The sequence below is a fragment of the Pteropus medius genome, unplaced genomic scaffold (assembly GCF_902729225.1).
Source record: "Pteropus medius unplaced genomic scaffold, Ma_sr-lr_union100, whole genome shotgun sequence".
NCBI classification, from domain to species: domain Eukaryota; kingdom Metazoa; phylum Chordata; class Mammalia; order Chiroptera; family Pteropodidae; genus Pteropus; species Pteropus medius.
The window spans coordinates 4,333,753-4,357,305 of NW_024349796.1; the positions used below are offsets into that span (position 1 = coordinate 4,333,753).

A 23,553-nucleotide genomic window follows, 5' to 3' on the forward strand; every position below is an offset into this window, starting at 1 on the left:
CCCCTCCACCAGCACCCAGCCGGGCCTCCCAGCCCTTGCTCGGTCGTCTCTTCCGTGCATTCGCCAAGAGTTTGAGAAGAATCCAGGTAGCTGAGGGGCTTAGGGAGTGAGGAATGGTTTTTCTGCCTCAAGCAGCCCGGACTCTTCAGCCGGGAGGTGACCCGAAGGCCACCCGAGGAAGCTGCTAGCGGCCGCTGTCCACCCGCGCTCTGGGTAAACGGTGTGCGGCTTGTTCGTTTTCCAGTTTCTGGGTGTTGAGCTGCCTTCGCCAGGCCGCGCTCCGCAGGCCCTTCCTCCCGGCGGCCAGGTGCGCAGCCGCCGCTCAGAGGAGCACGCGAGACGGAAGCCTGCGTGCGGCCGCGGAGACCCACGGGCCCTGAGGCCCCCGCAGACTGGGCAAGGAAAGGGCCTTTTTTTTTTTTCTGGACTTTTGAAAAGCTGGAAACCGAAAATAAAAATGATCTTTGATCTCACTCCAGAGACAACCGCTGTATTTTATAGACACAAGGAACGCACTGACTTTTACAAACTTTGGGTCATCCCGGCCGTAGGCCTTCTGGCATCCACTTTCTTCGCCTCGATGATCCTACCACGCAGTGCACGTGCTCCTGAAACTGACGTTTAGTGTCGGATGTCCATCCGACAGGTAGACGGCCATCATTTAGGCCCTGTGTATTCCCTGCCTTTGGACCTTAAAATTGTCGCCACTTTTTTGCTATGAAAAATTACGCTACATAAACGTGTTGAACATGAATCTCTTTTTTACTTCTCCTACCAGCCCCTTAAGATAAATTCCTAGAAGTGAAACAGCTGTAGCAAGAAGAATAAAACAGAATAAGGCGTTTTATGCACGCCGGGCGTGGCCACGATTTAAATCGTCCACCCTGAACGATGCAGCCTTTCCCGACGGCCCAGGTGGAGTCATGTCTTTCTCCGTAAACGTCCAGTCCATGGAGTCACTCATTTTTGTATCCCGCAAATGTGTAGTAAGAGTCCCAAAGCGGACAATGTAAGATGCTCCTGCTGTGAGATGCACCAGGTTCTTAGTCTACAGCCCTTGGCATCGCACTATAGGATGTGCGCTCCTGCCCCTAAATCCTGGGCTTCGGAATGTGCAGGGGAGGTGACCTTCACCTCCAGCCTCGTGCGGTCTTTGGCCGGGGCTGAGAAATCGACATGAGACAGCTTTACAGGAGCGAAGCGTACAATGTAAGTGTTTCGTGACCCCGGAGCCTTCGTAAGGACGTGAAGACCCAAAGAAGTGGCAGAAACTAGCTGTGTTTCTACGAGGACGAAGAGAGGTGATTCTAGAGAAGGAACCGAAATCCAGCGAGAAGCCGAAGGAGGCTGAGCTGTTGTAACAAGGTCCCTTAGTCCAAATTCCTCCCGGCCTCACCCCGTCCTCACGATGAGAATGTTTCTTTCCTCCAGGAACGGGGAGGGGACCTGTCCCAGGGGAGTTTTAGCTCCTGGTTTCAGGAAGAAAAGGGGTGATCAGAGCTCTCTCCTTGGCCCTGCTGTTCTTCAAGTGCCTTTAGCTCAAAATAATCCTTAGACTGAAGTGGCGTGTTTGGGGGTGGCGGAGCCGGCAACCCTGCCGAGGGGCGAAGGCTCTCGTGCGGCGCCCTGGGTCTAGCAGTGCTGGGCACAGAGACGGAGGACGACCGCTCTCGGAAGGGGAGGAACTTACTTTCGAGCTCCGGGGCCCTTTTCCTGAGGGTCCCAAGCGCGGCTTAGCCCTTGGCCCAGCGTCGGGCTCCTGGGTGCTGGGTGGGGGACTGCAGCTCGCAGTTGACTTTGAAGACGTCATCAAGCACCTGCGGGCTCCGAGTCCTCACCTGCGGGAGAAGTGACGCCCCACCTGTCTGCCTGGTCCCCGGGCTTGTTCTGGGGGTGGAAGAAGGCGCCTCGCACCACAGAGTCGGGGTCTGTCAAGTGCTCACCAGACGGGCGGCTCGCAGACGGCTCCCCTCCTTGCCCAGCACTTGTCCGTTTGTCTGGACGTGGCAGTGGCCTCCATCCTGTGGAAGGAGACGGGCTGCATGTCCCCCACCCCTAAACCCAGCACGCGTGTGGTTAACGAGAGGCAGTCTCGGCGGGGTTCCGTTGGTCCACGAGCTCCCAGGGGCCACGCGGACCGTCCTGGAGGGTCCTGCCTCTGTCCTCTGCCTCACACGAGGGCTCACAGGGAGCTGGCTCTGGTGGCAGGAGCATCCGGTCCTTCATCAGGTACAGGGGACACACGGCCCATTTCCGAGCGGGACAGGGCCAGGTTTGCTGGATTCCTAGACCCGACTCAGAGGCGGTGGAGCTGTTTTTTCAAGTTCTCTTATTTCACCAAGAAAAAAGTCATGTCTAAACGCCTTATGTGTTAATTCATGAGTCTCCCGGTTAGCATTGGCCAGTGAGATTTAATGTGCTTGCCGTAGGGACTTCTGGACTGTGGATCCTGATCAGAGGCCTCTGTGTGCTAACTAAGCCGCCCCTGGTTGGTGGCCTCCCAACAATCACGTGAGAAGCTAACTAACCACTCCTGAGGTGGACATCGAAGGTCACACACACCCCGCTATTTGTACTGGACACTTTGAAGTGAATTACCACACAAATAATATCTACAGCGGCCTGAAGCCTACCCAGCGCAGACCCTCCCTGTCACACCCTGCGCCCCGTGCACCCTGCGCCCCGTTATCCATGCCGAAATGACGCAGGTGACAATCGCCTTTGTCAAAACTGCTTCTCTGAGAAATGATGAGTTCTGGAGTTTGACCTCGTCTGTACTCACACCTGCCTGTCGGGAGCAAGGGCGACTTCTGCCCTTAGGGAATGTGGGGCTGCCTGGAGAGCAAGGCCCAGGTTCACAGGAGAAACAGGTACACACCGAGCCCCCACCTCAGCCGCCCGAGGGTGTCGGGGTCGGTGTACCACAGAGCTCGCCTCCCGTGGTTCCTGCCTGAGGAGTGAAAGAGAGAGGAAGGTGTGAGAGGTGACGAATGGCGAGTGCCCTCACGTGCCCGCCAGGGGCCACTGCTGGTGTCCGAGGGGCAGAAGGGCAGCAGAGGAGCCGGGTTAATGAGGGCAAGGACATACGGTGACAAGAAAGCTGTCCCTAGAGTCCACTCGGCACCCTCTCAGATGCCCACCGCAGCCCCTGACATACAGGGTTAAGGCCTCCTTTGTAAGTGCAAACTCACCAGGGAATGAGCTTCTGTCAGCTCGCTGGTCAGGAGCCACCGCGGTGACTGGCAACTCGCACTGGCCTGGGGTGCCGAGTTCTCTGGGAATGTTTTAACTCCAGAAAAAGAGGACTGTAGTTCTAGAAGGCAGACCGGCCCTGAGGGGTGGCAGACCTGTTGAGGGTTCTGGCTTTCAAGTAGAGAGGGAGGAGGGGGCCCTGAGAGTCTGTCTTCACCATTTTCCTTTCTGGACACCGACACCCCCAGGTCCTAAGTGGTCCCTTTTCTCACTGTGGACGTGTTTGTGGAGCCAGGGATAGAGAATATTTTCATTCAGCCACCCCGTCCTTCCCCTAATTTACTGGGCATCACAGGATTTTAATAGGAAGGCGGAGGGCGTGTTGCAAAGTGCCTGAATCAGTAGCTTAGACATGTATCGGTGCTGCAGCAGCTCAGGGCAGGGAGCGCCCGGGGCCCTCGCACCTCCTCATGAGGTCACCCAGCCTCTCCCGCCTCCAGGTAGCTGTGCTCCTACACCCAGACAAGCGACCGAGAATTTTTTAGCTCAGGGCAATCTTGAAAGGAAGGCAGCTTCTCCCTTTCCCCGCAGCCACCTCGTAAGTCACTCAGGCACAGACAGCACAAGGGACCTGCCCCAGGATGCACCTCTTTGCAGCCTCCTGAGTCGTCTCAGGCTCCAGGACGGTGGTGGTCCCCTCCCCCTGTCATCTGAGCGTGGTTCAGGCCCCTAATTCTCCCGCGTGACCTGGTTCCCGTGCAGCAAACCAGCGTCCCTTCCATGTGCGCACTCATCCTACTGGTTCTTCCTCTGAGAACCCTGCCTGATACAGGCCACCTCCCACCATGGCCGTGGGGCTCCTTTTTCTCTAATAAGAGCTCCCTTGGGGACAGCCCAAAAAGCAAGAAGAAAAACCCTCATTCGGACCAGCCACACATGAGCAGTGACCGTGGGAACCCTAATTAATGCACCTGAATTATTCTTTTCTAGTTGCAAAGGAAGGAATCTCTAAGGTCCTTATTAAAACCCACACGACTTCTAAAGAATGGTAAACTGCAAACGGGTGGGTCTTTTTTGCATTGACAGGACCATAAATAGGCCCTGAGGGCACCCGAACCCCCACCAGGTCAGCCCAGCGCGGCTTCACCCAACATCGCCCTTCGCAGGGCGGACGCCGTGAGTAGTAACTCACGTCTACGGAACACTTCATACTGTACTAAATGCTTTCATCCTAATTACTGTCTTTGATCTTCAGCACCGCCCCCACTGAGGTAAGTCTGAGCTCACATCTTTGGACAAGGACGAGTCAGAAAGCGAGAGGGAAGGCGAGAAAGGCTTTTGAAAAAAAAAAACAGGAAGGAGGATCTGGCTGTGGGTTCATTCGTACTTCATTGCACAAATATTTATTGGTGACCACAGCATGTTGCTTATGCCAGGAGCTGGGGAGACAACAGTGAAAGAGGCAGACACGGTCCAAACCCTTATGGAGCTTATAGTCTAGTAGACACTTCTCCGACGCCCGCCCCTGCAAGGCACTGTCGGCCAAGTCCAAGTGTATGTCACTTCCAGCTTAATGCGAGTCTTTCCGATTTTGAAAGGCGTCCAGCTCGTGCTTAGCACCACCACAAATATGATGACTCTCCCTTACCTGGTGGCTGCCCGCTTTGTTACCTGTCTCCCTCTGTTGCCATGGGAACCCCCTAAGGGCAGGGTCATTCTCCACCCAGCCCAACAGGGTCTGGCTCACAGTTCTTAAGGCACGTTTATCCAGCAACGAACTGCTGAGCCAAGCATGGTGTCCGTAGCTGAGGCTACGGAGAGGAAAAATACCCAGGCTCTTTCCTCCAGAGACGTGGAGTCTTGTGAGGAGAAAGATAAAGAAGCAATTATTTTGGTGCGATAAATTTTCAGGGGATTGAACAGGTGCTCAAATAGCACGGGGGAGAAAATGCTTAGAAAGACTGAAAAGAAGGAGCAGAATTTCCAAGGATGTCAGTGGGAAGAGAGAAGAGCATTCGCGACAGAGTTCGCAGGCAGGAGAGAAAGGACGGCCAGGAGCTTGGCTGGGCTGGAGGGTGGGCCACCTGCAGGGACACGGGGCCTGTGTCCCCCACCCCCTTGCCTGCCAGCCTGTTAGAGAGCTTGGGCTAACGAGCGTGGGGTGGGGACGGGGGCAAATTGTTGGCAGGACACTCAGCACTGGTGGACAGGACTGGATAGTTTTTGCCCTTGGACCTCAAGATAGAAAAAAGAATTACCTCTCAGACATGAAAATCACAAAATGCTTCACTGGAAGCCACCTCAGAGGTTATTTATTCTGTGCAGTTGTCAGTGGGTGTGAGGTGATTTCTCCAACATCACAAAGCGTATGGTAGAGATGGGACACAAGAAGTCTCCTGGTCATTTTTCCCACACCACACATCCCAAGGCGACACGTGCATTTTCATCTTCTCAGGTAGAACTTTCAAAATCTCTCGTTTTTCTAAGACGCTAATCTCTCCAGCTCACTTAGAATCTTCACCTCATTTATAGAAAACTGTGAGGAACTTTCTGCCATGTCAGTTAACTTACTCTCAAATAGTTCAAGAAAGAAATTTTTTTTTGTTCTATGCTTGTGATGTCTCTGGAATTTTGAGATCATTTAAAAAAAATCTTTGTAGAAATAATTGTTAATTATTTGTTTGCTAGGGAGCGATGCAACAACAAAATACCACAGACTGGGCGGCTTAAACAACAGAAACGTGTTTTTTCGCAGTTCTGGGGGCCGGAAGTCCAAGATCGAGGTGTCGTCAGACCTGGTACTCTCTAAGGCCTCCCTCCTTGGCCTACAGACGGCCAGCTTCTTGCTTCCTCTTTGCCTGGTCTTTTCTCTGGGCACGCATGTCCATGGTATTTTTCGTGTGTTTAAATTCCCTCTTCTGACAAGAGCGTGAGTCAGATTGAATGAACAGCCTCGTTTTAACCTCATCACCTCTGTAAAGGCCCCGTCTACAAATACAGTCCTATTCTGAGGTATGGGGTTGGGGCCGGGGAAGACTTTAACACATGAATTTGGGAGGAAGGACACAATTTACCCCATAACAATTAATTTTTCATTTTCCCATCTCCTCTCTCTTGCGAGTCAAATACTCTGTCTTCTGGGGATTAGTGAGAGAGGATCTCTGGAAGGCCCATCCTTTGTCCTGAGCACCCAGGAGATTGGTGACGGGTCACACGTTGTTGTTCCGCTTGCTCCTAGAAGTCTGCAAGCTCTTGGCTGTGCACAAAGCTTCAGTTTTCCCTAAGACCCAGCACAGAGAAAACTCAGCACATTGCTAGGCGCAAGTGCATTCAAACCCTGACATTGCTCAGGATGTCAAGCATTCTACGGGTGATGACTGTTATTTTTACAGGTTGTGCTTAGCAATCCTCCAGTTAGACTTCCCCAGGCTCCACTACACGAGAGGCGCTGGTTGCTCACAGCTAGGAGGTAAAAGGCTTACAAGAGAAATAAAGCAATCAGAGCAGCTGCCTTTTTTTAAAAAAAAAAAAAGAAAGAAAGAAAAAGGAATTCTAATTCACTCATGGTAGGTCGTGCTTCTTAACTCAGCTACGGGGAAATCCCAATTCATGCAAAAATAATTCCGTCTTCATTATTCCGCAGTCCGGGGGTGTCGGGGGTAATCTGAGCGCTCCTTTTCTGAGAGGAGAAGCTGAGAGCCTGTGTGTTAATGGCACATTCCTCTGAAACGCTGCATCAGGAGCCGTGTGTGGCTGCGGTGCGCCTGGCTCCGGCCCCCCGCTGGGCTCCCACAGACCATTATTAATGCAGGCCCCCCTCGGGGACTGTAATTTGGGACTCAATTTGCCATAAAATTGTCCTAAGTGTCACCTAAGCAATCGGAGATCATGTGACCCGTGAAATACATTGAACTAAAAGATGGCACCTCATGGAAATTGATGTCGAATTGTCCCCAGTCGTAAAAAGTTAGCAGCCATCACGCTGTGCCTCAGAGGTGACGTGGGGATAGGGTGAGCGCGTTCCACCCACAGGCCTGGAGCTGGGTCCACAGGGCCCGAGAGCAGAGCCTCCCACAGCAAGCATCTTAGCCCACGCCGGTCAACCCGGCACGAGCCCTCAGTTCGATTTTGCTGTTACTTATCTTCTTTTTAACCTCTAGTCCATGTGTGGTCCAGCAAAGGCTTTTTATTATGATTCCGGATATAAAAGGCAGTTTAGATGTCAAGCCTGGTCAAACAAAAGATAGTTTGGCTAATCATTAGGGGAATGAATACAAATCACGACCACAACGAGATTTCACCTCACACCAGTCCGAGTCAACAAATGACGAGTGTTGGTGAGGATGCGCAGCAAAGGGCAGTGTTGGTGGGAATGTAAATTGGTGCAGCCGCTGTGGAAAACAGTATGGAGCTTCCTCAAAACACAGAAAATAGAACTACCCTCTGACCAGCAAATTCAGCTTCTCAGTATCTATCTGAAGAGAATGAAAACACTAATTTGAAAAGACATATGCACCCCTATGTTCACGGCAGCATTATTTACAATAGGCAAGATATGGCAGTAACCTAGGTGTCCATCGATAGATGAGTAGATAAAGAAGATGAGGTAGAAATATAAGTTGGAATGTTACTCAGCAATAAAAAAGAATAACATCCTGCCATAAGCAACGACATGGATGAACCTAGAAGGAATTAAGTGAAGTCAGACCGAGACAAACACTGTAGGGTTTCACTTATATCTGGAATCTAAAAAACAAAACGAATGGACAAAAAAACACAGAACCAAAACAGACTCGTAGAAACAGAGAGCAAACTAATGGTTGCCAGAGGGTGGCGGGGGAGGGCGGTGGGGGATGGAAAAGGTGAAGGGGACCGTGGTCAGTAAGATTGCGACCAATTTGTATGGTGACAGATGATTACTAGACTTAGGGTAGTGATCACATTGTAAGGTATATAAACGTAGAATTGCTATATTGTACACCTGAAACTAAAATAATGTTATTAAGCAACTATACTTAATAAAAAGTAGATTTAGTCTCTTAGCAAGTTTGATGATTATAATGCAATAGTGTTGGTTATATTCACTACATTGCTTTAGATCTCCAAGACTTATTTAGTAGTAAAGGCAAACTTTCAAAGTTTGCTATTAAGTACGATGCTTGCTACAGGTTTTTATAGATATCCTTCACTTTTTAAGAAGTTTCCAGATTTTAAAAAAGTTTCTTCTTGAGTCAATATTGGTTAAGTTATATTTTCTAGAAATTTGTTCGTTCTATCTTTTCCAAAATGTTAACATAAACTTGTTGATATTCTCTTAACATCTCTTTAATGCTGAGGCATCTAGAGTAATATTCCCTTTTTTATTCCTGATACTAGATATTTATATCTTCTCTTTTTGTTCCTCATTATTTCTGCCAGAGATTTTTCAGTTTTATTAGTCTTTTCAAAACCCTGTTTTTTCTTGTTGATCGTTCTATTTTGTGCTTGCTTTGTATTTCGAGTTCTGCACTGATCTTTATCATTTTATTCCTTCCGGATTTTGTTGGTATGTTTGCTGAGATTTTTCTAACCTCTTGGGATAGGTTCTTAGCTCATTTATTTTTGGCCTAATTTTCTGTTTGGACAGTACAAGGACCTTAGAAGGTTTCTAGCCTATTACTACATCTGATTAAGTAGTACTAATCCTACAAGTGTTTATTCGTTTTGTTATCATTCAGTTAGAATATGTTCATATTTCCATTGTAATTTCTTTGGCTCATGAGTTAATATCTCACTATGACTTAATATGTCTATTCCTGTTAATAATTGTTAATTTCTTCTTTATATATACTAATACTACGTTGCTACTAGGTGCCTACAAAATTTAGAATTGTTCTATCTTCCTGGTAGGGCAAACATAGCATCATGATTATGTGTCTCTCTTTCTAGTAATATCTTTTGCCTTAAAGTTTGCATTATATTATATTATACTATACTGTACTATATTATATTATTAGTAGCCACACCAAATTTTTTTGGTTGGTATTTGCATAATATACATTTTTTAAAAAACATTCTATATCCTTGTTTAGATGTCTCTTGTTGACAGCATATAGTTGGAATTTTAAAATCCAGTTTGATATTTTAGCTGAAACATTTACTGTTTCATATTTACTCTGTTTACTAAATTACATTAGTGTAATTACTAATGTATTTAGATTAAAATCTAGTATCTTATTTTGGCTTAAAATTCCCTGTCTTTTCTATTTTTAAATTTTTGCTCCTTTTCACCCCATCCCCCGAAACCCCTTTTTGATTAGAGGAGATGCCTGTTTTTTAACCCATTCTCTTTTTCTCTTCGAAAAGTTTTATGTTATATGCCCTGACTCTGTTCTTTTGGTGGTTATCCCAGAGAGTGAAACATGCATGATTAACTTACTGAAGTCTAAAGTTCATAAAAATATTTACCCTCAATTTGGACAACACAAAAGTCTTAAAAAAATTTAAACTTTATTTACTCCCTCTCCTGAGGTACTCTTATTGCTACCTAGTGTTTATGTCATATTTTTGTTCCTCATAGAAATTATTATTACTGTTTCATAAAAAGAAACTTCATTTATATTTGTCCAAATAGTAACCATTTTCTTTCTTTTCCATTTTTTCTTGCAACTCTGACCTTCCATCGGTGACTATTTTTCTTCTATATCACGCATTCTTTAGTATTTTTTTTTCCGGTCAGGGAGTGTTAATAATCAGCCCTCTTGGGTTTTAAAGTGGACAAATGACATGGAAAGATAGTTCACAAAAAGATAGACAAAAGGCTTTTGAATATTTGAAGACATCCGACTTCACTACTGAGAAAAATGCAAATTTAAACCACATTGAGATACTATTTCTTATGTATTCACTTAGCAAAAGTTCAGAAGCTGAACAACCCACTCTGGTGGCTGCAGGGGAGCAGGAATTACACAGACACGACCCTTGTCGAGGGGAATTGGACAACAGCTAATAAAATGATGTGTGCGTTTCCCTTTGACTCACCGATTCCACTTCTAGGATGCTCCCCTGGAGACACACCTCAGCAACACGAGAAAAACATATGTACAAGATGCTTCGTTACATTATTTGTAATAGCAAAATGCATATTAATATTTGTATACCAGCATAAATCAATAATGGGGCAAATCCTCAAGCTGATTAAAAATAGAAACAAAGAAGCCTAATTGGATATCAAATTGATGACGTAAACACTCGGAAAAGAATAATTCAAGTAACTTTTAAATATAGTATTCTGATGATACAACCTTTTTCTGCACAAAAAGCACAAGAATTTTAAATTCTATTCAGTAGTTTTGCTGTTGCTATGGCTGCAGGAGTAATTTCCGAGTTATTTTGCGTGTATGAGGGGAGTACGAAAGTGGAAGGAGGAAGATGAAGAACAATGAGGATGATGCATTTGAATTGGTGGCATCGGTGTGAATTTGTGAGTTTAAAAAGGCCTAGAAAGCAATGACACCGTCGTAGCAATGAGCAAACACGGGGCCCAGATGAGGGATTCTAAATGCCCTTCCTGACCAAGGGCTCCTCGGAGAATGGCTAGTTCCAGGTCTAGAGGGGGAAAGTACCAGGTGACCCTCAAATAAGAAAGTGTTTCCTAAATGATAAGAACACGTAGGACATAGGATCCAACTTGAAAAAGATCCCAACAGCCAAAGCTAATACAACTTGAACATCAGAAAGAATAACTGAGCTTCCTTAAAGAAAAAAAAGAAACGCTTGAGCTAGACCTTTGAGAACGGATAAGATTTCGCTAGACCTAGGAGAAGAAAGGGAATCCAGTCACCTTCAACAAAACAAGGAGCTGGTAAGGAAGAGGACGGAACTCAGCAGGTGGAGAAGGGCAGGCGGCGGCTCAAGGCGAAGGGGCGTGGCGGGGGTACTGGGGAAGAGAATCGGGGGTTCGAGAATTCGGTGCCGGAGTGAAATTGAACGTTGAGTCTAGGGGCAATAGGGAGCCGCTGAAATTTCCTGAGAGAGGAGTTATAAGAGGAAATGATGAAGTAGGTATTTTGGGGAGATGATTGGCAGCTGTGATGGAGGACAGGCCAGGGAGGGACAGCAGGCGAGGTCAATGAGGAGGTCTCCACAATGGCTAAGGAACGAGGAGCTGGGGCCCATGAACGGCCTGGGGATGGACCAACAATACAAATGGCTGAAATTTTAAAAAGCACTTCAGAGGACAAGTAGACAGAGCTCGTTGCTTTGATAAAGGAAAAAGAGAGTCAGTGACCAAGTTTCTGTGCTGAAGTGTGGAAGGATGATGAGGAGAATTTGGTTTTGATACGTTTTGCATCGGTTTTGAATATGTTGGCTGCGCATCAGTAGCATCTTGACACTTACAAACTTCACGAAGGTTGAGGGAGCATCCTAGTTTGGGATGGCGTAGCTGGTCCTCCTCAACCAGTTTGATCTCTTTCAGACCTCGGGCAAAGGAGGGCTCCAGTGTTTTCCCGAAGCTTCTGCCAGTGATTGCTAGTCATAGGATTTCATGATGCCCCACAATGCCTAGAAACTTCTCCCCGTGGAATCTCAGTGGGCCACTCTGAGTGAGTAAAACATCACTTCCTGACTGGGCCAGACAAAAAAATTCAGAACATAACTCAGGGGCGGGCTCCCGCATATGGAACTTCCATCCCCACAGCGACGCTCGATTGAGGGGCTCTGTGGTTCGTGGCTGCCTGGCTGGCTGCATCAGGGTATGGCCGGCCTCTCTGCCCACCCAGAGCTCTGGCCTGGCTAGCGGAAGCCTGTCCCGTGCTCCCAGGCTGAGCAGGTGTCCCAGGCAGCCTCCCTCTCCCCCACTCTTAGCATTCACATGGCACGGCTATAAATTATGCCCAGCGTGTACATTTTCAGTTTAAATGTGTTCTCATCCCAGAGGAGCAACTAATGGCGTCAAGTTACTGATGAGAGAAAAGGCTGCCGCTATGATGCCCGTGGATTAGTGAAACAGTCGTTGTGGAGGCTGGGGCCCCAATAAATCGTCAGCCGCCGGTGACGTGAATTTTAAATTACGTTCTCTAACCCCTTTCCTCTTCCCCCAAATTATTCTGCTGTAAATGTTTACCGTCGCTCGAATGTTTGCTTTCCATTAAAAGTTGATGCCTGCTACTCCTCTCCCCCACATGAGGGTCCTTTCCTCAGAAAACGAGAAGCAGCCGAGAGGGATTTAAAAGCCCATGTACTTTCTCTAGGAGGCGTGAAAGCAAATCTCTTAATCCAGGATCATCGCTGACGGATCAATTTCATTCAGAAAATTGGCAAACACAGGGTTCTATCGGTGAACTCTGCTCATCTGGCGTGTAACACTCTCTCTACCTTCTGTTATGACTTTTCTTTTCCTAATGAATTTAAAACGAGGAACCAATATAATTGCCACCAGCGTTTTTGAAAGGTAGCAAGTCTTCTTTTCATTAGATGAAAGACCCCAGGGAGTCCATTGATAGGCCAGAGGGAGTCCAAGAATCGCAGATCCTAAGAGCAAACTGTTCAGATGTATCTGTTTTTCTAAAAAGAAGGTCCACGGATTTCACCAAATTCACTAAATGTTCCCCACGACCCAAAGAGCTTGAGGGCCGCTGTGCTTTGCTATGCGAATGGCCACGTGTCGTCCTCTCCACGTTCCCACGTCCTCGTGACACGATTTGCAGGGGCAGAGACATGTGGAGCCCGGGCCAACCCTGAAGAACGCTCCAGCCCAGCCTGCGGACACAGCAAATCGTGAACAAAATTCACTCGTGTCATTTGGGGGTAGTGTTTGTTATACGGTAAAACCTGATACAAATATTATACTAGACCGCGGGCATGTCTTATTTGGTCTTTGATTCTCTTATTCCTAAAAACGCAGTAACATTCAATACCTATTTGTTGAACTGGGTAGAACTGGTCTCAGAAAGACTGAGATCACGCCACTCTCTTAAAGCCGCTTGGTAAGTCACGAGGCCCCGGAGCACCTGCTCCAGGCCGGTTCCCCTACTGATCGAGTGGCCTTAGAACATCTCCCGTGTCGTGCTGCTGTGGTTCCTGGGGATGCTGTGTGCCCACGGATGGATGTGCCTGACACCTGACGGGCGGTGCTCGAGCTGAAGCGAGCGCATGGAAAGGCCGTAGAGCTCCCCAGCCTGCAGGACGTCACGCAGGTCCCCACGATCGGAGTGCTCACCAGGCGTGTTCGGCAGGCGGACTCCAGTTTCCCGTCATCAGCTTGGTCAGCAGCAAAATGAGGCTGGTTCCTTCGGTTCCCTCTGGCTCGACCAGATGTCCACGTGTCATTCTGACGGTGCCGGCTGGTGCAGTGCAGCCACGTGACTGGCGGCCTCGCTGCCCCCCTATCCCCGTGAGAGTGGGGAGAGCTCCTGAACCAGATGGAGGGCACATGAGTCGCCACTCTGGATTCTCCCATCATGCCCTGCATCTTGTTTTCTCGCTTGTAAAATACGGTGAGGCTGCCGAGAGGCTCTGCTTTCGGCTGCAGAGATCCAAGGGCTTCGGAGACTCTAAGTCCCATCTGAGCAGGAGCACAAAACTGCACACGTGGTCACTGAGCCGAGAAAGCATTTACCTTTTTGTTTGGCTGGAGGAAAAGGAAAGGTTTTCTGTATTTATATAAAGCAGAAAGGTGGAAAAGCAGGCCACAGAATTGGGAAAGAACAGACAAGAAAAGGAAGCGAAGCCAGTCTGATTTGAGCTAGAACGACAGAGCTCTGCTTTCTGCGGAGTAACGGAGCTTCGTGCTATGGGTATCATGTGGTCAAACCACAGACGTAGGAAATAGAGAGAAAAAAAGCATCACATACATAAAGGCTTATAAAACGTTCAGACTGAGTTACACGAAGAGCCATGAGACGTCTGAAAAAACTTCTTTTTTTTTTCTTTTCCACTAAGATTCCCTATCCTCTAATAACACCTAAAATGACTTCTTTCTAGGATTCAGGATAAAACTTGTGTTGGGGATGTATTCGGAAGTGAATAGTAGATACAAATATCATTTAACACAGATAGTAAAGATAATGTCTGAAAATTCTGCTTCTTGTCAAAATGGATATTAACTTTGTTGCTTGGAAGCAAATATGAAAACATTGATTCTTATCCATTTATCCCTACACATATCCAAAGAGGATGTTATTGTCACGCTCGTAATAGGATTTTCTATCTTTAAAGTTGATATCTTAAACATTAAAATTACCAATGAGTAAGCAAAGAAAACAATTACCAGATGGCATTTTTCAACCGAATTTTTAAATATTTATTATAATCGTGCTTCTCTACAACTAATGAGTCTTGTGGTTTGCAAACCATATGTCCACCTTATTTACCTACATAAACACAGAACAGCATTCCTGACAGGGGCGGGTCACACAGCAAACGCAGCACACAGAGCGTGTGATCTCGGTAAGGCATTCAGTCAAGGCGGAGGCTGTCCTTCCGCCTGTCTGGCGCACTTAGGATGCTCTTATGTTGGCGTCGCATTCTTCCAAGAGTAGGATCAGATCTTCGATCAGGCTGTGCTCTCTGCCGTGTGTCACTCTCATAATATCAAAAGCCTAACGGGAAAAGACAGAAGACAGATTAGAGCCCCGTGGGGCCCCGCCCACTTCTCATCTTCCCCTGAGGCCCGGGTCCGGGGTGCGGTGGTTCTCCAAGCCGGGTGAGGAGATGGGCACGATGTTTTTAATGTGGTGCCTGGAAAGCAGACTCGAGACTTGAGGCATGCCGGGGCCCGGAACCGAGCCACGGTCTTCAGGGACTGTCAGTACATAGGTTTGGTGGGTAGTTACAGAGGTTCAAGAAGAGTTAGTAAAATAATTAATATTAATGATGAAATATCATGCCCCTCCCACTTTAAGATGCATTCGATTCTCATCTACATGCACTGTTATTGTCACGGACATACATTTTTGTGTTCTTTTTATGTCATATGACAGTATAGCACGGGTATTTTGACGATTCTCGCCTTCGTTCTCTATGTTCGATCTATCACGAAAGCATCAATTCCACCTGTAAAATATTTCTGAAATCTGGATAGCTCGTGACCGCTTCGATGACAGAGTACGATGGAAGGAGGGGCATCACCTCCCACGGCTAACAAAAAGGCCACGCGGCCTCTTCCTGGTTCATGAGCCTCCATGCTGTGAGGAAGCCCAAGCCACGCGGACAGGCTGCGTGTAGGTCCTTGGCCGACGGTCCTAGCTGAGCCCATCTTTCCAGACAACATAGTCTAGACACCAGAAATGTGCATAAAGAAGCCTCCAGATGATTCCGGCCACCAGGCAGAAGACAGCCAGTTTCCGGTCTGCCCAGCTGTAACCCCAGACGGCGTGGAAAGAGGCAAGCCATTCTTATTGTGATCTGTTTGAATTCCTGACCCAAATAATCTGTGAGCCCAATGACATGGTGGTAGGTGTACTCTGGTAAGTTTTGGGATGGTTTGTTATGAAGCAATAAATCGCTAGAACACCCCCCAAAGATGTTTTTCGCAATAAATAAATTAGAGACAAACAGTATCTCCTGCAACGTGCAAATGGGGGCGCTGAGCGAAGTGAGAGGCATCAGACCCACTGTACCCGATGCGAATGTGTCTTCAGGAGATAGGTAAAGACATCACTCTGGTGGCTTTTCAGTACCCAAAAAGTACCTGGCACACAGTACTGTGGCTCTCAGACTTGGCTGCACAGTAGTGACAACCAGGGAGCTTCAAAAGAGACCCTACAGGAGAGCCTCTGAAGCCTGCCTTCTGGGGGTGAGGTTTGGGCCCCAGAGAGTCTAATTGCCCTGAGGGCCAAGAACAACTGATAAGTAAGCTCTCAGCAAACAATAACAACGATTTATCAATGTTAATTTATAGCCAATACAGCTACCATTTGAATGGCTGAGTACCATTAATCCCATCATGTTTATGTTGGAAATTTAGATCGCTTCCAACTTTTTTATCATGATAAGAGGTGATCTTTCAGCATAGGGCTTTGTTGCCTTTGCTGAGTATTTGCTGAAGGCAAATTCCTAAGGTGAGACATCTTTAAACATCTTTAAAGTCATAGAGACTGGAGCTGAGAAGCACCTTGGGGGTCATGAGCCCTTCATTCTACAGAGGAGAAACCAGAGAAGCAAGGTGCTCAGGTGTACCAGTGCCTTCAGCTTGTGTCCCTGGCTGCTTTTCTGCTTCTTGAAAATGTTCCCTTGAGGCTCGAGTAAAGGAGAACAGGCAGGCAGATGGCGTTTAGATTTCGCTTTGAGAGAGAAAAAAGAGAAAGGAAAAGAAAGGCCCACCACCTCAGATCCTGGTCCCCCAGCCGGGAAGAGACCTCGCAGCGGGCCCCCCACCCTTGACATCCCAGCCGGAAAACCCAGGAGGTGCCTGGTGTTGAGATTCTGGCTGGTGGGGATTCGTTTCTTATTAACGAGAGTGGGCCTGCCTCGCGGGCGTACGGTATCTGCAAGCAAGTCCCGGGCTGCAGATCTTGGAGTGAGGAGTTGTTGGGAGCAGCCCACACCTTGCAGGTGGCCATGCTCTGTGAGATCTCTCTGGGCTGAAGATCAAAAACAAGCCTTTGATGCCATTTGGGGAACAAATGTCTCATGCTTTATTCTCCCTCTACCCTCCCTTCCCCTGGGGCACTGTCCTGGGTCCTCCATCAGTCTGGACATCTAATGTGTGAGCACAACTATAAAAAGAGATCAGAGAGATGCCTCAAGTCCTTCCTGGGAAATGCTCTTTCTTCGTGGGAAAGCGGGCTTAGACATTCTCTTCCCTTCTGCTCAGCACAGGGCCAGATGTACGTGTGATCTGGCAAAGGAAGATGAATAAGAAAGATGAATAAGCCGGAAGCACTGCCTGGAAAGCTCTCTGCAGAAAGAGCAATAACCAGCCACACTGCCCCACACAGGTAGTCTAGGGAAGGGCTGGGCCTGTCTGCAAGGGCTCATCTCCCTCACGGCCCCCACGCATGCCCTCTGCTGGGCGGGGACCTGGCCTTGTTTCTCACAAGAACTTTCACACTAGCTTCTGTTTGCCCTCCTGGTTGTATTTCTCCAAGTTTCTCACCCGGAGAAGGATCTGTGCTTCTCAGTGATCTGACTCAGAGACCAAACGATGAAGTGATCTTTGTAGCGCTCTGACAAGGTAAGGCTGAGCTGTGCGTTTTCAAACATTGTAAGCTCCCATCTGATAACGTCACACTCGCTCTGCTTCCATCTTTAAGAATAAGGTCTGCTCCTCAAGAGCCAAAGTTAATTGTGGCTGATCCAGAGTCTTCGTTGGAATTAAAGGGACAGACCTGCTCGTCCTAGAGCAGGGCAAGTGCCTGAGTATCAGCAGGAGGCGTCCAGTCCCCAGCCTTCCTGGAACTGCAGAGCCACCGTCTGGAAGGGTCTGCCCAGGCCTCACCTCCTCGTCTCCCTGCCTGCTTCCTTATGGACGGGCCACGATGACCATCTGGTCCAGAGGCCTCCTGTTAGGCCTGAGAGGCTGGCCCAGGCGAGTACTTGGCTCTCGGCACTCAACCCAGTGTTCACTCCAGGACTGCACCGTGCAGCCTCGACCAGCGAATATCCTGCAGGGTCTAAGGGGAGGGGCTGGAGGGTCTCCTAGATGTGGCTTCTGAGATACCCTGAGGGCCCAATGGATCTTCCTGGTTAAGATGCTGCTGATGCTGTCCTGTGTTCACCTATCTGGTGGTGAGTACAGTACAGGAAGTGAAGGTAGGGCAGGAGGCAGCCCCTGGATGTGTGTGTGTAGGATTTGAGATATTATGACTGAAGATCTTATCCATGGGGGTGGCCAGAAGCGGGGCGGAAATGAGGGTAGCTGGAGGCAGAGGACCTATTTGAAGAGACTGAAAAAAAATCTAGAAGGTAAAACTAAATGCAGATATGATGAACCAGTAAACCCTGTCATTTTCTCTGAGTGACGGACAGGGTGGGAGAGAAAAGGAGAGAAAGAGAAGGAAAAAAAGAAGTAAGATTTGGCCATGTGCAAAATATGTCAGTGACGGTCCTGTGAGTGTGTGTGAATGATGTGTCATGCGGAGCAGACAGTAAGCCGAACCCCAGACCTGATGAGGGAGGACATCTGGTCCTTGTCCTGGACAGCATCTGGGCATAGATGTCACCGGAGGAGGAGGGGAGCAGGCATGCAGTAAGCGAGCCCTGTGGGGCCGTGGGCCCGGGCTGGCTCTCCACGGCGGCCACGGCTCTTCCCCCCAGCAGGAACATGAGGAGGCCCCCCCCAAAATAGAGAGTTACAATAAATCTCTGACAAACCAGAGCAACTATTCCCTGTAGCTCTGTCTCCCTTCTCTTGGCTCCTCCCAACTGCCACACATGTGCGCCCCAGAGAGGACGATTTTGGTTTAATTTCCTGTAGCAGTACATAAAACAGATTAAGGAAATATAAAATCGGAGCTGGCTTGTGCTGGGAGAAGCTTATCTCTTTCCATTAAATTTTATTTTTTTAATGGTAGCATTTAAAACAAGCCTGCGCATAATCTTCCACAGAGGACTCATTTGAAGCCTCTGAGGTGGTTGCTGCACCCGTGTACTGACTCTAAATGTCACACGAGAAATGGCAGCACAGATTGTCTGCCACATGACAGCCACGGTTCACTCAGGAATAAAGATAGGGTCCCAGAACTGATTTCAATCTCATCACATGTTTTTAAAAAGTAATTTTAGAATTGTGGTTGTATATTAAATAAAATGAATTAAATCAAATTTTGATTTAAGGTTACAAATATATAGCTTTCTTATTAATTTTTAATACAAATATATTAAGCTGATCAAAGATCTCATATACTCTCTACCATGAGCCTGAGGGAACCCAATAAATGACTTCCCCAAGCATGATTTAAATATGGACATAAAATCAGATGGAAAAGAAATGTATGCATGATAAGACCCTCTGGAATCAGATCACAGAAGGGAAAAATGCAAGCAACTTTCCTTATTCTGCCCATCTCAGGAAGAAAGTGGCATGGAGGAGGAGGGGTGGTGGCCTGGAGCAACCGAAAAAGGAAGTGTAAGAAGCCGGCCCTACAGCACAGGAAGCAAAGAGCCACAGCAGCCCTCACAGTGGGCGACGGAAGAGCCCAAAGCCTGTGGCAGCCCATTTGGGCGCCGACCCCGCTTTGCTCTGCACCCTGCACATCTCAGCACAAGCCCCTCCCGCAAGGCAAAATGTCCTTAAAGAGACCATCGAAACACTTGATCACTAAACGTTGTCTGAGCAGCTGTTATGCGTAAGACTTGGTCTTACTCTGGGAAGAGCCCTGGCACAGCTAGGACAGTGTGTGACAAAGGGGGATGTAAGGTGCTGAGGTGTCCAGCGTGGGAGGGACCAGCACGGCCCCGGGGACCTCTGAAAGGGCTGCAGACATGGTGAGCTCGGGTCTGTGACTTCTTCCTGGGATAGTAGCTATCCTGGTAAAAAAGTTGCTGTGGGGTTGCTATGTTTAACTAACCAATCCAGCGAATATTTATTGAGCACCTGGGAGGCCCCGAAGAAGTCATGTCTCCTCCTTGAGCCTCAAATGAGTAGTGAGGAGATTGGACTCAGTAAATAAATTCTAGGGGCAAACCAAGTCTCAGCGGTGTCGATTGGTTTTGTTTCCCGATATGGTGGAATTGATTTCTAATTTAATTCCACTGTGATCAGAAAATTTACTTGGTATGACTTAACTCCTTTTACATTTATTAAGACTAGTTTTCCAGCTCAGAATATGGTCTATTTCGGTATATGTTCTGTGGGCACTTGAAAAGAACATGTACTCTGCTATTTTATAAATGTCAATCAGGTCCTGTTTGTTGATGGGGTTGCTACATTCTACATCTTCGCAGATTTTCTGTCAGTTGCTGACAGAGGGACGCTGACGTCCCCAGCCCCTGTCGTATCCACGAGTCTGTCGTCTGGTTCTCCTTTTGGTTCTAACAGTCCTTGCCCCCCCGCCCCGGCCCCACACACATTTTGCAACTGGGTTGTTTGGTGCATATATATTTAAGATTGCTACGTCTTCTTGGTATTGATCCTTTTCTTTATTTTAAAATGCCCCTCTCTGTCTCTGGTAAAATGTTCTTTGCTCTTAAGTCTACTTCATCTGATATTAATATAGCCACTGCAGCTTTCTTTTGATTAATCCTGTTTTCACAATACATCTTTCTCCATCCTTTTATTTTCAACCCACTTATATATATCATGGTATTTAAAGTGACTTTCCATTAGTTGGCATATAGTTGGGTCATTTAAAAAAATATGTTCTACTAATCTCTTTCATTTAATTGATTATTTAGAGAATTTTCTTTTGTACATAGACCATATACATAATTAATGTAGGTATTAATATATTAGGGTTTAAGTTTGCCATTTTATTTTCATTTTCTATTTTTTCCCTTGTATTTCTTGTGGGTTGTTTAACTAAAAAAAAAAAGAAATTCCATCCTGTAATGCTTTTGAGTGTGTCCCTTTGAATAGCTTTCTCGGTGGTTGCTCTTACATTATATACACATAACTTATCACACTCGACTGGTGTTGTCATTTTACCAGTTCGAGAAACTTTCCTTTCCTTTCTGCCTTTTACCCTCCCCTATGTGGCATATGATTGTCCTAAATATTTCCACTGTCTACATTTAAAGCCACATCAGAGAGTGTTACAATTTTTGCTTCAACTGTCAATCTAAAAACCTTGAGAAGAGAAGAAAAGTCTGTTTTACTTGCCCATATTCTTTGTTTACCACGTTCTTTCTTTCTTTCTGATGTTCCAAGATTCCTTCCTTTTATCGTTTCCTTTCTGTTTAGAGAATTCTTTTAGCCATCCTTTTAGACTAGGTCTGCTGGTGACAAGTTCACTTAGTTTTCCTTCATCTGAGATGTTTTGACTTCCCCTTCATTACTGAAGGATATTTTTGCTGAATGTAGATTTTTGGGTTGACTTTTTTTTTTTTTTGGCAGTTTTTGAAAAATGTGTCACTTTTGCCTGGCCTCCATGATTTCTGATGAGAAAATCACTGTAATTGAATTCAAATTGTTTTCCCCTGATAGGCAAGAATTTTATTTTCTGCTTTTAAGGTATTTTCCTGGTCTTTAGTTTTCTAAAGTTTGACTACGACGAGTCTCGGTGTGGATTTCTTTGGATTTTTCTTGTTTTGATTTCAATAAGCTTCTTGAATTTGCAATTTATGTCTTTTGCCACATTTTGGGAGTTTTCTACTATTATTTATTTTACAAAAATGTTTTATTATAGTAAAATACACATACGATCATGAAATTTACCATTTTAACCATTTTTAAGTATACGGTTCAGTGACATCCAGGACATCCCCACCACCATCCACATCCAGAACTTTTGCATCACCCTAAATAGAAACCTTACCTACGGAACAATAACTCCTTTTACTCCTCCCCCTCCAGCCCCATTAACCACTATTTTACTTTCTGTCTCTATGGTTTTGATTACTCTAGGCACCTCATGTAAGAGGGACCATACAATATTTGTTCTTTTCTGTCTGGATTGTTTCACTTTGCTGTTGTTAATCCGTCTGTATCTCCCGCGTCTTGTTTATCCATTCATGCATCCATGCACATTTAAGCTGTTTCCACCTTTTGGCTATTGGCAAGTCCCTGCTTCAATCCTCTTGTGTATCTACCCAAAAGTGGAACTGTGGACCAAATGGAAATTCTATGTTTTCTTTTTTTTGAGGACCTACCGTACTATTTTCCACTGTAGATGCACAATTTTGCATTTCTATCAGTAATGCACAAAGTTTCCAATTTCTCCAAATTCACACTAATATTTGCTGGTGTTGTTCTTCTCCTTCCTCTCCCCACTCCCCTCCCCCTCCTCCTTCCCCTTCTCCTTCATTATTTTTGTGTAATAGCCATCCCAATGAGTGAGAAGTGGCATCTCATTGTTGTTTTGATTTGTGTTTCCCTAATGATTAGTGCCGTCAAGCATCTTTTCATGTGCTTTTTGGCCATTTGTATATTGGAGAAATGTTTATTCAAGTCCTTTGCCCATTTTTGAATCGAGTTGTTTTATATTGTTGAATTTTAGAAGTTCTCTCTCTATTCTGGATATTAATCCCTTATCAGACATGTGATCTACAAATATTTTGACCCATTCTGTAGGTTGGCTTTTTACTGTTGATAGAGTCCATTGATGCACAAGAGTTTTTAATTTTAATGACGTCCAATTTATCTATTTTTTATTATTGTTGCCTGTACCTTAGTGTCATAGCCAAGAAACTGCCAAATCCAATGTCATGAAGTTTTCCTCTATGTTTTCTTCTAAGAATTTTACAGCTTTAGCTCATATTTAGGTCTTTGATATTGAGTTACTTTTTAATATGGTGTTATGTAAAGGTCCAACTTCATTTTTTTGCATGTGGATATCCAGTTTTCCCTTCACCATTGGTGGACGAGACTGTCCCTTCCCCACTGAGTGGCCTTCGTAACTTTGTCAAGAATTATTTGACCATATACGTGAGGTTTATTTCTGGGCTCCCTATTCTATTTCATTGGTCTGTGTAGCCTTCTCTATGTTTCTACCGCACTGTTTTGATTACTGTAAGTGTGTAGTAAATTTTGAAATCCGGAAGTGTGAGTCCTCTAACTCTTTTTTTTTCTTTTTCAAGATTGTTTTGGCTACTGGGACCCCTTGAGGTTTCACATAAATTCTAGAATGAATTTTCTATTTCTGGGGGAAAAAAAAAAAAGCATTGGGATTTTAAAAGGGAATCTACTCAATTTGTAGATTGCTTTGGGTAGTATTGACAGCTTAACAATATTAAGTCTTCTAATCATGAACGTGAATGTTATTCTATTTATGTCTTCTTTAATTTTTATCATCAATGTATTATAGTTTTCAGTGTAAAAGTCTTTCATCCCTTGGTTAAGTTAATTCCTAAGTGGTTTATTCTGTTAGATGCTATTGTAAATGGAACGGCTCCCTTAATTTGCCTTTTGGATTGTTCACTCAGTATATAGAAACACAACTGATTTTTGCATGTTGATTTTATATCCTGCTACTTTGCTGGATTTGTTTATGAGTTTTAAGTGTGCTGTTGTTGCTGTTGTTATTGTTGTTGTTGTTTAGTGTGGAATCTTTAGGGGTTTCTATATCTAAGGTCACATCATCTGTGAACAGAAATAATTTTACTTCATCCTTTCCAATTCGGATGCCTCCACCATTATTTCTTCAAGTCTTTTTTCTACCCTATCTTCTTTCTCCTTCTGAGACTCCAATATTACGTATTTTGTTATCGGTCCCATTGGTCCCGGAGGCCCTGTTCAATTTTGCCTTTTTTTTAAAGTCATTTTTCTCTCTGTGTTTTTTT

At 46.0% G+C, this 23,553-nt stretch overlaps 1 protein-coding gene across 1 annotated transcript in view; it reads right to left on the bottom strand.

Annotated features, from left to right (window-relative positions):
* Window positions 1-14,449: 14,449 nt before the first annotated feature.
* SMYD3 (SET and MYND domain containing 3) overlaps window positions 14,450-23,553 on the bottom strand; it is a 529,143-nt gene continuing 520,039 nt past the window's right edge. Inside the window, exon 12 of the mRNA XM_039883254.1 lies at window positions 14,450-14,774. Coding sequence (XP_039739188.1) covers window positions 14,673-14,774 — 102 coding nt within the window. The 3' untranslated portion in view covers window positions 14,450-14,672. The remainder of the gene's footprint in view (window positions 14,775-23,553) is intronic.